This window comes from Labeo rohita, chromosome 17 (genome assembly GCF_022985175.1).
Source record: "Labeo rohita strain BAU-BD-2019 chromosome 17, IGBB_LRoh.1.0, whole genome shotgun sequence".
Lineage (NCBI taxonomy): Eukaryota > Metazoa > Chordata > Actinopteri > Cypriniformes > Cyprinidae > Labeo > Labeo rohita.
This window is the reverse complement of record NC_066885.1, coordinates 33435005-33450040: the sequence shown is the minus strand read 5'-3', so window position 1 is coordinate 33450040 and position 15036 is coordinate 33435005. Positions and strand designations below refer to the sequence as shown.

General features: G+C 36.1%; 1 protein-coding gene across 2 annotated transcripts in view; it reads right to left on the bottom strand.

The window, feature by feature from the left end:
• paplna (papilin a, proteoglycan-like sulfated glycoprotein) overlaps positions 1–8089 on the bottom strand; it is a 41916-nt gene extending 33827 nt beyond the window's left edge. For both annotated transcript variants that reach the window (XM_051133400.1, XM_051133401.1), the window contains exons 1-4: positions 7946–8089; positions 4936–4973; positions 4779–4853; positions 3269–3372 (exon numbers count right to left, since the gene is read on the bottom strand). In XM_051133400.1, the coding sequence (XP_050989357.1) occupies positions 3269–3372; positions 4779–4829 (155 nt within the window). In that variant the 5' untranslated portion in view covers positions 4830–4853; positions 4936–4973; positions 7946–8089. The remainder of the gene's footprint in view (positions 1–3268; positions 3373–4778; positions 4854–4935; positions 4974–7945) is intronic.
• Between the last annotated feature and the right edge of the window lie 6947 nt (positions 8090–15036).

The following is a 15036-nucleotide window of genomic DNA, read 5'->3' as shown; positions in this document are numbered from 1 at the left end:
CTTATTCAAAATATGAGAAATACTGTCACCTCCTCAGTGTTGTTGTGTTACATTACTGTAATTTAGCACTTACAGTACACTTGCCAAAAATATTTGGAATTACGCAAATGTGAAAATACAGTGTTCAATTATGAGAGTTCATTTGATTTTGCTTATATAAACATGAGCCATGCTTAAAAGGTAAAAGGAACATGTTTCTACAATTTATAGTAAGTTTTTCGGTATTTCGGGTTTTAAGTACAATTTGTTTGAAGTTATGGTGCTTCATATAACATTATCTAGAGTAATAAGTGAAGAGTTCAAATGCAAAACCAGCTAAAAGCCATCTCGGTCAAAAATTAGATAATGATACTGAGTGAACGCTCCTGACACATATTATATGTCTATTAAATACTTTTCTCGCTAAATTCCAGCCTCAGCCCAATAAGAAGTACCAGTACATACATAGACACCTATGCAAAGTATCCAGAAAGAAATGCTCATTTTAAAGAAATACGTCAGATGGATTTAGGGCTTTTGCATCTGAACTATTCAAGTATTAATGATAAATCCCATGTGATGTTTATACTGGCTACTGTATACAGGCCACTGGGGCACCATACTGACTTTATCAAAGATTTTCTGTCTATAGATATCTGCCTGCTGCAGATAAAGTCTTAATTGTTGGAGATTTTAATATCCATTTTGATCATGAAAAAGATTAATTGGGATCAGCATTTACAGTCATTCTGAACCCTACTGGGGTTTGACAACACATGTCAGAACCTATTCATTGCTGTAATCACACTCTAGATTTAATACTGTCAAATGAATTTGATGTAAATGGCACTGAAATTCTGCGGCAGAGAAACAGTGTCTCAGATCATTATCTAGTCTCACGTGTACTCCATATAGCTAAAGCTGCAAACTCCTTGTTACAAATATGGTAGAACCATCACTTCTACCACAAAAGACTGCTTTGTAAACTTGATAATGTAACAGAAACTATGGACTCTCTTTTTTAGCACTTTAGATACAGTTGCTCCTTTACACTTAAAGATGATTAAGGAAAACCTTCCGACACTGTGGTATAACAAACACAATCACACCCTAAAGAGAGCAGCCTGGAAAACGGAATACAGATGGAAGAAAACAAAACTAGAGGTATTTCGTATTGCATGGTGGGAAAGTAGTTCCACCTACAGAAAAGCCTTAAAAACTGCTAGATCTGATTACTGTTTGTCTCTTTCAGAAGAAAACAAACACAACCCGTCATTTACTCAGTACAGTGGCTAAATTAACGAAAACAAACAGTACAGCACAGCAGTAATGACTAAATGAACACACTATTTTCCTGTTTAATATTGTAAAGCTGCTTTGACACAATCTGTATTGTAAAAAGCCCTATGTAAATAAAGGTGACGACTTGATTTGCAGCATTCACAAATAAGACAAAATTCCATTAAATTCATTGCAATTTATTTGTATAGCATTTTTTCATAATACAGTACAAAATTCTTTTAAATGTCTCTCAATGCCCTAAAACTAGCACAAAAATTGTGAAACACCCTAAAATATCAAGTGTCTCATATTATAGACATGTCTAAGGATGCATACAAAAGCACGCCCTCACTAAAGAAACACACCCACACAGACACACAAGAAAACATAACAAGTGTTCTCTGCTTATAGGTGTGCACAGAGACACAGCAAGATCTGCACTAACTTCATACGTCAACTCGCCTGGTCCAAAGGGGCGTCATCCCATTCTCATGTGCTCATACATCAATAACATCAATAATGAACAGATACAGCTGTGTGGAGTTTCCAGTATTTCTAAATATTATGTCAGCACATGACAGATAGTAATACTGAGAGGTAAGAGTCAGGGTGCGGTGCCTGATTCACTCTGCGAGACAAAAAGAGTGCACAGGTATAAACAGTCACACTAAGCTGGAAGAGGGATGTCTGAAAGTCCCAGAAACATCGCCTTAGGGGAAAGTTTTAGTCTTGAGCAAGAAGGGTATTTAGGAGCTCAAATTTCTCATAAGTTACTGAGTTTGCTTTGAAAACTGTTTCTGGGGAATTCTGACACACATGGATGTTCATATTTCTCAATGCATCATGCATGCATAATGACATGGCTATTTTATTAGCTGTATTAGATCGATAAAGTATTATTTAACTTAATTTGGGCTAGGAAAATAATTTAAAGAGGAGTGGTACATTTATAGACAATCTGCCTCATCTTCATATGCGCCGTTCACTGAGTAAAATGCAAGACTAAACATGCAGACCAGATTCCAACACCCAGATTTATGGCCAAAGCTCTCTATGTCCTGGTGAAGACTTTCCCCAGCCAAGTCTCTATCACTCAAACACACAATTATACAATGTACCACGTTCCTCTTAAAGTGCATACTTAACCTTGAGCTTGACCTTGCATATTTGACTAAACCAGCGTGTGTGACAAAAGAACACTGCATATTACTTTTGTAAGATGAACAGATGATGCATTTTTAAAAATAACGGTTGCAGTTTTGTTTCTTACAGCAGTGCCATAAAAGAACAATTCTTGGTACCTCAAAGAACCTGTCAGTGATCAGTTCTTAAAAGAACCATTTTTTTCTTAGTGTGAAGAACATTTAAAATTTCTAAAGAATCTTTTTCTACCATAAAGAACCTTTAGTGCAGTCGAAGGTTTCCATGGATGTTAACGGTTCTGCATGGATTCTGCATGATTATGTGAAAATTGTAAGTACACAAAAAAAACTAGTAATTCCTGTGTGAAAACTGTATCTGCGCAATTTTTTTTCAGTGTAGATGCCAAAACAGAACCTTTATTTTTAAGAGTGTAAATAATATCTTAAGGATAGGGATCGAGAATAGGGATTTCTTAACTAAATACCTGGAGGCCAGGCATGTTTCCCATGAGGCTTTTTCAAAAAGCCAAAAGACGTAAACAAGGGTAATGACTTGTACTTTCAGTCATGTGCTCTTCCCCACACTAAATAATGACACAGCTGCCTTGACCTGCCTTGACTAGGCTCACATCTCAATTTACAGTCTTTTCAGCTGGATTTTCTCCTTTCAGCTACAGAAGAATAACTCACTCTCCTGTGCTTTCAAACTATTCAACATCTCATTTTCAGCTCTGATGAACCCCTTGAACTAACTTAAGTTCATTGTTAAACTCATCAAAGGCCAGTGGATGACATTAGAATGACAGGAAAAAAAAGAGTCTCTCAATGACATGAGGCTGTGAAAGGGATGACAGTCTGCCACTTACCGCTTGGTTACACATCGTCTCATCCTTATGGTAACCCCACCGCCACAGGTGCGACTGCATTCGCCATACGGGCCCCACTCATCCCAGTAATCACTGGTGGGTTGCTAGAAACACAGTTAGCAAGTTAGCAAATAATCGTAATAATTCTATCAAATAACAAAGTTAGTTAAAGTCGTAAGATAATGTTTAAAATTTGTGAAACGTAACAGATATTGTTGCCACATTATGACGTACATCAGAGCGTACCAGATTATCTAAAAAGAAAATAGGGCGGGGCTTGGTATTATGTAGAGGTTGTTGATTGGATGTTGAGATGTGGGCGTGGCAACTTAAAAGTGGAGGTCAGCTTGCAAGGGCGGAGTTAAAAAAAATAAAATTATCTGCTAAATGGATGAATCATTCACAATAAGATCCATAACATGCTCTTTTTTGTCATTTTAAGTCTAAATTACTATTGGTATGTTCACTATTGGAATTTTAAGATAACTGAAATATTAACGCTTTTAGCGATTACATTTTTATTAATTTATTAATGCACAGCTCTTGAATGCTTGACACTGATTCTGGTGAACTGCTCAATGCAACGTATGCAGAATTTCTCCAATCATTTAGTCTATTTAAACTCCGCTCCACAAGCTTGCTTTCATTTCCCTCCATTTTGAGAGCTGCACCCACATCTCAACATCCAATCAACAACTAATGCGTTGAACCAAAGTCCTGTCCTACATTTTTTTTTCAATAATCAGTTGCACTCGGATGTACATCATAATGCAGAACAAAAAAATCTATTTTATTAAGGCTTTAAGTGTGAATTAAATATTTTGGGGGCCATTATATAAGCAGATGTTGTGTAATATAACATTACATATGTTCCTGAAAAAACTCACTACTTACTCTTTTTATACAGTAACTATTTCTGTACTACATTTCTGAGTATATGCAGTATCCCAGACCGAAATGTGGCCGGCATTTAGATATAAATATTAACGTATACCATACCATCAATTGGAACAAAATCTAAGCACAATTCGTTTAGTTTATTACAGCCTTCAAAATGGCTTTTATATTCCAATTCAAATTGTCTTTTTGAAGTGAAATAGAACTGAAGTAGCAAACAAAATGCAGTTTTAATTAACGCAATAATTGTTTTTGACTGAATTTAAATGATTGTGCATTGTACAAACGCATCAGATCATCTTGTAGTACATAAAGGAGCACTTGCCAAGTGCAAAGAGTACCAGTTTCTAATTCTTTTTTATACAGTAACTATTTCTGTACTACATTTATGAGTATATGCAGTATCCCAAACTGAAATGTGGCCAGCATTTAGATATAAATATTAAAGCAGATAAGCTTTGTCCTCTCACAAGATGTGCTGGGATGTTTTGCTTAACAGTTTCATGCCTCTGTTTCAGATTTCGTAGCTGTAATAGACCTTAGATGATGATGTAAGTGTAATTTATTGACTGGAAGAGTCATCTGTTAAAGTGTACCGCAATATTTCACTCACCATGAAAGCAGAGGCCAGAAACAGCTGTAGACAAACCACAACCGAAAGCATCCTGATGGCTCAAGTCAGTCCTGACTGGATACAGTACACAAATGGTTAAACCATAACACCTGTGCCACACAATATTATGTGTCCACATGAAACGTGGAAAATATACCTGTTTTCTGCCAATTCAATGTTCACACACCCAGCGTCCTGCAACAAACAAAGGTGTGTGTTAGTTTTCTGTTAATTTGGAAAAGCCCTGAAGCTGTGCATGCTCAGACAGACAAGACACATCACCTCTGTTCAAAACATGAATTATTAAATAAACATTAGATTCCCGACTGCATGCCAAACAGCCCCCATTAAGAGCTACCTGTTATTTAACATTTGCAATCATCGACATTCAAATAAAAACTTTCTTTTGAATTTTGTTTAATACACTGAATAGACTGTAAAAAATGACAAGGAATTTAATGGTAAAAGACTGTAAAAATGCTACAGTAAAAATCTGTTAAATGGTTAACGGTAAATTTCCCTAATATATATACGGTGAAAAACTGTATTGGACATTACATGTAATTTTACGGCAGTATATCATTTTCGGAAGTGAAAAAAAAGAAAAAACACGTAAAAATTTACAGTGAATAGCCATAAACTGACATTCCCAGAATTCCCTGCATTACATTTTATGTATTTTTTTTGTTTTGTTTGTTTGTTTGTTTGTTTTTAAATAACTGTTTCTTCTTAGATTTTCTTATCAGTTTTGTACATTAGGGTTGTATGTTACACCTAATGTTGTTAAATTAATGTTTATTGCATTATTTCATTGCACTGTTTCATGTGTGTTATCATGATGGTGTTTAGTGATTGTGTGAATGACACTGTGCACCTTCAATATATGTGACCCTGGATCACAAAACCAGTCATAAGGGTCATTTTTTCAAAATTGAGATTTTTTAAAGCTGAATAAATAAGCTTTTCATTGATGTATAGTTTGTTAGGATAGGACAATATTTGGCCGAGATACAACTATTTAAAAATCAGGAATCTGAGGGTGCAAAAAAAATCTAAATATTGAGAAAATCCCCTTTAAAGTTCTTCAAATAATGTTCTTAACAATGCATATTACTAATCAAAAATTAAGTTTTCATACATTTACAGTAGGAATTTTACAAAATATCTTAATGGAACATGATCTTTACTTAATTTCCAAATGATTTTTGCCATAAAAGAAAAATCAATAATTCTGACCCATACAATGTATTTTTGGCTATTGCTACAACTATACCCCAGCGACTTAAGACTGGTTTTGTGGTCCAAGGTCACATATGTTAATATTTAAAAGCTGCTTGTGATGGGCTTTGGTTCATCATGTGACTTTCTCATCACCACCTGCTTTTGGTGGTTATCAGTGTATTACAGAGGTACAAAACAGATTTCAGTACTTCTGTAGGTTGGTACATAAACATTACATTAGTTAATGAAATTACAGTATTTAACTGTTAATTAAGGTTAAATCCATAAAACCGGAAAACCTGCAGTTTTTTTACCATAAATTTTACGGATTTTTTTTACATTGTAGCTATAAAACCAGCATGAGGTCAGAGACTTTTGTTAAGGGGAAAAAAACTGCATCATATACTAGACAACACAATACCAAACTTTCAAGTCACTCACAAATTCATCTGAAACAAATACACAACATTTGCTCTAAAACCAACCCAAACATGTTTGATTTTCATCTGACTAGATTAATTCATAGTCTGAAGCTAAAGATAAAAGTCTGTGTTCATCATCACTGCACAACTTTCTGTTAAATTTGTCAACTTATATTTCCCCCGAATCTGTAGACTGGTACTGACATTTAGCAATTAGCATTGACTCATCCATACCGTAAACTGGATCAAATCATCTAGTACATAGAGGAGCACTTGTGTAACTGTGATGTAACACTTCAGACACTGCTAGAATTTCAGAGGCCCTATAGCAAGAGAAACAACCCCTAAAATGTTTCTCAGACAGGCAATCCAATTCCAATTCCAACTCATCATCCTGTGTTCACTTCAAATCCACATTCACAAATTGAAAGCAGCCAGTTCTTAATTTCTGAATCTGCCTGATGTTGCAGTGATCTGAGGGCACTGAGGTTTGTTTGCAGTGTCAGTGCTGTATGTGTGGCACTATTGTTTGGAGGAAATTACCGTAACTGTCATTGGGGCAGCCAACGGTGAAAGTGCTTCAACTCAGTGATGCCAATATACACTAGACTTCTGGATAGTCAAATAACCCTCTCGGAAATCATGTTCAAACAGCCTGAAACAAGCTATCAAAGTTCTTTAATATAGTAAATGACTGCTTTGCTGCCAGTCTGAGCATGCTGCCACCTGCCAACGCCGCTGCAAGTTGTGCTTTTCTGAACTGCAGGAGAAGCCTATAGGTGTTGTTTCAGATTTTGTTCAGATGTAAAATACATTTATTATCTTAATACATTTATAGCGACATTGAATCTGATGTAAACTTTACTTGTTTAATCTTATTAATCAACACATGTCACACAGGCATCAAAACGAACATACAGTTAAAATATAATGCAACCAAAAGACTAATAATTAAACAAGAAAGCAGCTTTGCTGTATAAGACTGAGATGACAGATTAATCAGAGTCACTGCATTTAAGACTAAACAGCATGTTATAAATTAAACAATGTTGGCTGAGAGAGACTACAGGTAATGTTTGTACTTTTAAAAATTAATTTTTCATCACAGGACTATTGAAGGGAACTGCAAAAGGTCATTAAAAAATGTGAAGTGACAAGAAATGTTTATAAAGGACATTTAAACCTTCTTTTGATTAATCTGAACTTGCTTTGTTTCATGTAATGTCATCAGTTACTCTTACTGATCACTTTCAGTTCAGTGTTTCTAAGCTTTTCTACTTCTGTTTCTGTAAAAAATTACATCCAACGGCACTCATCCAGATGATAAACTTATCTTAATAAATAATCCAGTCAGAGTTAAATAGGATTCCCACAGCAATCCCCCAAAGACATCGATGAAACAATCACTCAGCACACAGACTGATGAACTGCTCATGTTTCAGCGAGAACCTCAAAAACAATCTTTCTCACACAGAAGACACATGGAAAAAGATATGAACAGTAACTCGTAAACATATAACTCACTCTGACTCGTTCCGTCTGTCGAATGAAAGCAGAGTTGATGTTCGCATCTCACGCTGATCAATCTGCTCTCTGAACTCACTCTCTTGAGGCGCGTGAGGAAAGACTGGTGTTAAATGTCCACAGCGCGTCACACACAAACACACACGCGCGCGCGCGCTGCAGCTCTGAGAAAAGGAGCGTTCAGTTGTAACATTTTAATAGTGGGGAAAACTCCCCTAACAAAAATAGTAACCATAGTTTCCGCCAATTAACATATTTACAAATGCTACACTTACAGTTATTCTTAATGTGATAATGTTTTGTCACGAATAACAATAAATAAATAAATAAATAAATAAGAGGTTTGTTGCAAATCCCTTTTTTGGAAATTAAATTTGTTTGGCATTTTTATCTTGTCGTAAGCCCCTTGTAGCATGCAAATAAAGTTTTTTTGTTTTGTTTTGTTTGTAAGAAAGTTTTTGTTGTTGTTGTTTTGTTTGTTTGTAAATAATAAAAATAAATGTACAGATGTTTTTTCTTACTTGCTTCAAAATAATCGGTAATACCTAAACTAACAAACAAACAAAAAAGACATGCCTAAGTAGTTATAACAGGCTCAATTATTTGCGGTGCTTTTAAATTCATAAAAACAGTTGGAAACGTTTTACAAATTACACATGAATCTCTGCACCACTGTTGCATGTACCTAGTTACTATGTAATTAGTTACTGTAATTTAATTACTTTTCCCTTGAAAAAGTAAAGTAAGGGATTGCTCTTTTTTCTGTAATTAATTAACTGAACTTAATTCTGTGTATAGGCTGTAGAGCATTTATATACAACACAATAGTGGATTTGACATCAAAATTTAAGTCTAACCCTAAAATGCATACTTTTTATGTAACCTTCTCACTTTAAATACTTTAGTGATTTAATAAGAATATTGGTAACACTCTAGTGTCCACTTCTCGCTATTATAGTTGTTATTAGCATGAATATTACTGCGACATTCTCTATTTGTTATTACTTAAAAAGCGCACATCAATGTCTTATTCTGCAAGACCTTATTCTAAATCCTTAATCATACCCAGTTCTTCAACTTAATTGTCAACAGCTACTTTACTATGTATTAATAAGGCAAGGTATATTAAGGCAAAAGTAAAGTTAGTTCATAGTTAATGGTTAGTAGTTAATTGTGAGAATTGGACCCTAATCTAAAGTGTGAACAGAATAACTTATGTAGTTATCTATTATTTATTTGAAATAATTAGAAGAACCGTTCCATGTCTATCCTTGTATCATTCATTGACTTTGATATAGGATTTAGAAAGTAATTAGTAATGAGTAATTAAATACTTTTGGAGGAGAGTAATTTGTACAGTAATCTAATTACACTGTTAAAGATGTAATCAGTAACTAGTAATTCATTACCTTTTTAGAGTAACTTACCCAACACTGCTCTGCATAGGTAAAATGTGCAACACTTTACCATTTTTTTTTTTTAAAATTGCCAAAATTATTTGCAATATTGAATTAATTTAACTAACACTACAAAGTTTTTAGTCAACACCTCAAAATTTTGGGGCACAAAAGTTTCTGAACATGTGAATATGATAATACACTTTGAAGGGGAAAAAAACAAACAAACAAATAACACCCTGAACCAGTATTACTTCGCTTGATTTCAGCTGCTCATTCATACAGACATTATTCAAGACACTACTCAAGTCAAGTCACCTTTATTAATATACCGCATTTAACAATACAGAATTGTGACAAGGCGGCTGTACAGTATTAAATAGTACATCAACAATGCCAAGGGCAACAGTAAACACTCAATTTTCAGGTAAAGGTAGTCAATCAAATACAATAAAATAAAATACAATATTGTGTGAAGATAAAGTGAAGATAAAGTGTCCCCTACTGTAAGACGCCTTCAGTGGTGGAGATTTCTCAATGTATCTTTCTGCAGTCACCGTGACTCCAACAGGTGGCAGCAAGTGGCTGTCTTAGGAGCGAGAGACGCTGAATTATTCACTTAAAGGGGTCATCGGATGCCCATTTTCCACAAGTTGATATGATTCTTTAGGGTCTTAATGAAAAGTCTCTAGTATACTTTGATTAAAAATTCTCAATGGTTTTGTAAAACAACACCCTTTTTACCTTGTCAAAATGAGCTCTGCAAAAATCATCTCATTCTAAGGGGTTGTTCCTTTAACTGCAAATGAGCTCTGCTCACCCCGCCCCTAGAGCTTGTTTACTTTAGCGGCGTTTAGCCGGTAAACTTCCTAACTACCACCTTATAAGGAAAGGCGATTGCAAAGATTTATAAAAAATGCTTATACACACTTCTGCTGAGATATTCTTGTCTAACTTACATCTCTGCTTCGGCATCGAAACAAGAAAAGTTACTGGACTGTGACAGCTGGTCTGAGGTAAGAGCTCATGTCAATCAACTATTGTGGGAGCGGCATCTGTGGGTGTGACGGCACACCGACAGGCATTTGAACGGCTCGATTTGAAAAAGGGGATATTGTTTTTACAGATTAATTAAAAACCACTGCATGGATTTTTATCATTATAGGGTAGATTTGTACATACACTGCCAACCTTTACACAACACATTAATGTTCGAACAACATGAAAAAGTGAAGTTTGCATCCGATGACCCCTTTAAGTGATTCACTCAGAAACACTGTTCCTTTTGTGTCCTGATGGAATAAAGTAGTCTTAGAGGACTGTGTGAAATCAAAAATGGACCCTTACTACTTCAGCGCACATTGTGTCAGGGTTCTGTCACTTCAGTCTAGGTTACTTGTGGTTTTGTCACAGAGCCCTGGCACTCCCATCATGTCGAGTTTTCATGTTGTCTGCGTGCCTTGTTTCTTGTTGGAGCGTGGTGTTCATATCCCGGCACTCATGTCTTGATGAGTTTCGGTTTCGCGTCGGGGTTTCGGACACTCATGCTCTACGTTCTGTCTTGTTGTGGGAGCATGTGGTTTTGAGCTTGCTCAGGCCATATGCTCTTCTGTCCACGTAGATTGTTTTGTGTTGTCTTGTGTTGTTGACCCCACCCATCTTGTTTCTTGATTATTGGTTCATTTGTCCCACCTGTGTTTCCCTCATTACCTGCCTCGTTTGCTCTCTATTTATTGTCCTTGTGTTTTCAGTCCTGTGTCAGTTTGTTATCGTATGCTCCCCGTTCATGTCCTGATCCTGTCCTGCCACGCTGCCAGCAGTGTTTTTCCCCCACGAGGTAGTTTTTGTTGTTGTTGTTGTTTTTTTTATGATCAAATAAAAAGCCCATCACTCCAAGCACCCCAACCCTGACACACTGTTATTCTTGTGGTGCACAATTAATCCCTACAAGTTAATCCACTTGCCTCTGACATAAGAATTTGCAATTTAATCCACTTTGCATTAAGAAGATGATCCAATCACTGTGCTGATTTTAGTTTCACTTGAGAGTGTTTTTCCTGCATAATTTAGATTTCCAACACTGAAAGCAAAATTTTTTTTTTTTTTTTTTTTTTTTTTTTGTATGACAGCAAAACTATACGGAGTAAGTCAATAACAACTAATGGTGTTTTGAACTGTTGTTAAAACAATATCACACTTACAGTCATGCTGCTGGTATGAATATCAGCATGGTTTTATTCATTATGAGGAATGTCCATTGAAATCTATATTATTTATTGTAGATCAGTGGAAATAACTCACTCCAACTTGGTAATGCTGCTACAAATTGAAGCATTACACCTCAGGTGTGCATGCATTTTCAACAGTGCAACTGTCTGGAAACAATTATTATTCCATAGTATTTTCACTTAAAATGTGGTATAAAGGGCCAACATAAATAGCCTGAAGTAATACATGACTTTATAAATAAATCATGAATTATACCAGTGTTCTTTTATCATGTATTAAAATATATTTCTCATATATATTAAAATATATTAATGTTAACAAAGTGCAAATTAAAAGTCATGTTCATGATTCATCTTCTAGTCTTATGACTTACAAAAATGGATATTTAAGCTTTATTTAAACAAAACATGAGGTGATCTAATAAACAATGACAAATATTCTGTGTAATCAATAGTTCAACAAGTCATGCATTGTCAAATAAGTAGCTGCACTCTCTAGCTTCAGGAGCTGGTATTGAAAGGATTTATCTGCTCATTAGATCATCTTCATCAGAGTGGTGTTTGCTGGTCACACTCTCATTGACTCCAGGACAAACCACTTAGGCAGAAAAGCATTGTCAAGTCATCCATGCACCATGCTTTACTGTTAGGACAGGTTCTTTTGGTTTCTCCATTAAACCACATTTCTGTCAATTTATATGCAAAGTCTGTTTATCTGTTTTCAGTGTAATGTTTTAAATTAGAGAACCTTTTTCAGCTTTGTTGTAATGGTAATCAAACATTAAATGTACAGTAAAATTAATTTGTTAAAAAAATGTAAATACCTTTTTTTGGAAACCAATTTTCTCAATGCTGTATAAACTATTATTACAGAAATTATTATTATTATTATAGACTTAATCTTCAGTAGTGTACTGTAGAAATCATAACAGCATGATAACACATCACAGCAACATAACACTGTAGTGATAGATAGCATAGTCAAGATTGCAGTTCAACATATTAAGGTATGGGTCTTCGAAATTATGATTATCTCCAAAAGTACAGAAGAAATAGACAACCAATAAAAGATGCAAGGATAAAATCTGCAATTTTGATTTGTACCAATATTTTACAAATTTCTAATTCAAATTAAAAGGCATTTTTACTGTGGAACCAAGAGTGGACACTGTTAAAGAAAATACCACCAAATTTCCCAAATTGTATCATAGCTGGCTTTGAATATTGTCACAGGGTAAAAAATACAATAAAGGATCCTTCAGTTTTTAACAGACAGGAGATTAGTGAAATGTTTAGAGTATAAGACAAGGGAACCTTCTATGAGAAGTCTTCATTCAAAGGCATTTTGAAAATCCATGGCGATAACAAAGCTTGATCTAGTCATCTTTCTAAACCGATTAACTGGAATGGGATATATTTGGATATAATATTTGCAATTATACAGGGCGCCAAAACTCATGTTGGCATGATCTATAACCTAACCACCGCCCTCTCGGTTTAGGGTTCAAAAGAAAACTGCTGACTCACATGTACAGTCGCCAGCAGGATTCAGATATTTTACATTAGGTTAGATAATACTCCGTTGGTCGACCACGTGTTCAGGCATTAATCAACCAGAGTGTGATTTTACTTTGTTAAATAACATGGGTTCACTTAACGAAATGCTTTGTCATTGTCACAATTTCACAACTAACTCATTCATATTCATATAATACTGGCAGCTTAATGATACTCGTATCATTTGTCTGCTTTGTCTGTTCTTCAATCATAAACTAGGATTTTCTGTTAGCAAAAACCTGCCGTTTGCTATTCTTTCATTACATTGAAACCAGACATTTAAGGGTTGAACTAAAGTACATTTACATCAACATCAGCACTGGCATGTTTTACATTGGTTTACTCCTCGACCTAAAACACACCAGCAGAAGCACACAGCATGTATTCTTTAAATACAATTCCAAGTCCATGTAGTTTCCTTCACTCTTTTGTAACAAGTCTCTGTAATTAATAATATTCCCAATAACACGGCACATGCAACTAGTAAATTCTGGGTCGCTAGTCCATTTGTGGTCTTTCAGAGTTGTCGGCTGAGTTTCTGGGCTTGCCTCTCCTTTGCATCAAAAGCGTACTTGGTGTCCTGCAACTGCTCGATGATTTCCTTAGCCTCCTTCATGTCCTGTGCCAGCTGGTTATACTTCTCAGTGAGCTCCTGGTTCTCCCTGCGGAGCTCCACCACCAGTTGGCTCAGCTCCTCGCTCTGCCGACCACAGTGCAGCTTCAGCTGCTCCATCTCCATGAGGGTCACCTCCATTCGCTTCACCAGGCCTTCTAGTTTTTCCTTTGACATGGTTTCTAGAGGAAGGTATAGGTCTGGGTTGAAGTGTAGGAGTGCCAAATAAGAGAGTGGCTGTGTCCTTGGTGCCTGTGGTTGACTCTGTGTCCCAACTAATCACTAATGGCCTAATCCTTGAGCGCCGGCTTGTCTTGCATGTCATAGGACACTCCCTCACACTTCTAGTAATCCCCTTAGAGGAGCTATCCTTAGCCACATCTCCTGTAGTCTCAGTGGACTAGGTTCTGTAGACTCACCTCCAGAGATTAGAGTGTTTTACAGCCTTGTATGGCCTCAAGTAAGCCAGCTTAATACCGTACCGAGAATTAAATAGACTTGTCAAAACAGCCTATTAAAAAAGGAGTGACCAAATTTAGCTCTGCTTCCTCATACTGGGACAAATAAGTTTTAAAGACCGAACTGAATTGAACCCAACTCGATGTAACGTATTCTGGGTGGTTATATATATTGTCCCAACTGAAAAGAATCCACCTCTTATCTCTGTGATGTTCTGCCATCTTATTTCATTTAATTTGTTTGCAATGCTTTACACTGCATTCAAGGTATACCATACATCTTACTTGAAATCAAGCCCATAACCTTACCATTCCTAGAAATCTAACCTAAGTCTTCAAGATTGCCTAAAAAATTACAGGCAGGTATGTTTGATCAGGGATGGAACAAAACTTGGCAGAACAGTGGTCCTCCAGGATTGAAGTTGCCCATCCCTGCTGTTTGAGCTATATCAGGGGCATCCAATCCTGCTCTTGAAGGACAATCTTCCAGCGGAATTTGGCTCCTGCCCCAATTAAACACACCTGAAACAACTAATCAAGTACTTCAGGTCACTAAAAACTTCCACAAAAGTGTGATGTAGCTAAGCTGTACAAGAGAGTTACCTTTTAGGAGCAGGACTTGACATATAGGACCCCTGACCTATAGGAGCATATATGGCCATCATCGGTCCTGGAGAGCCAAGGCCCTGCTAAGTTCAGCTCCAACCCTTATCAAACACACCTAGCTAATCAAGGTCTACAGTTCACTACAAAGCTACAGGCAAGTGAGTTTTTTATTAAGGTTGGAGCAGAACCCTGCAGGACTGTGGTTCTCCAGGACCGACATTGGCCACCCCTG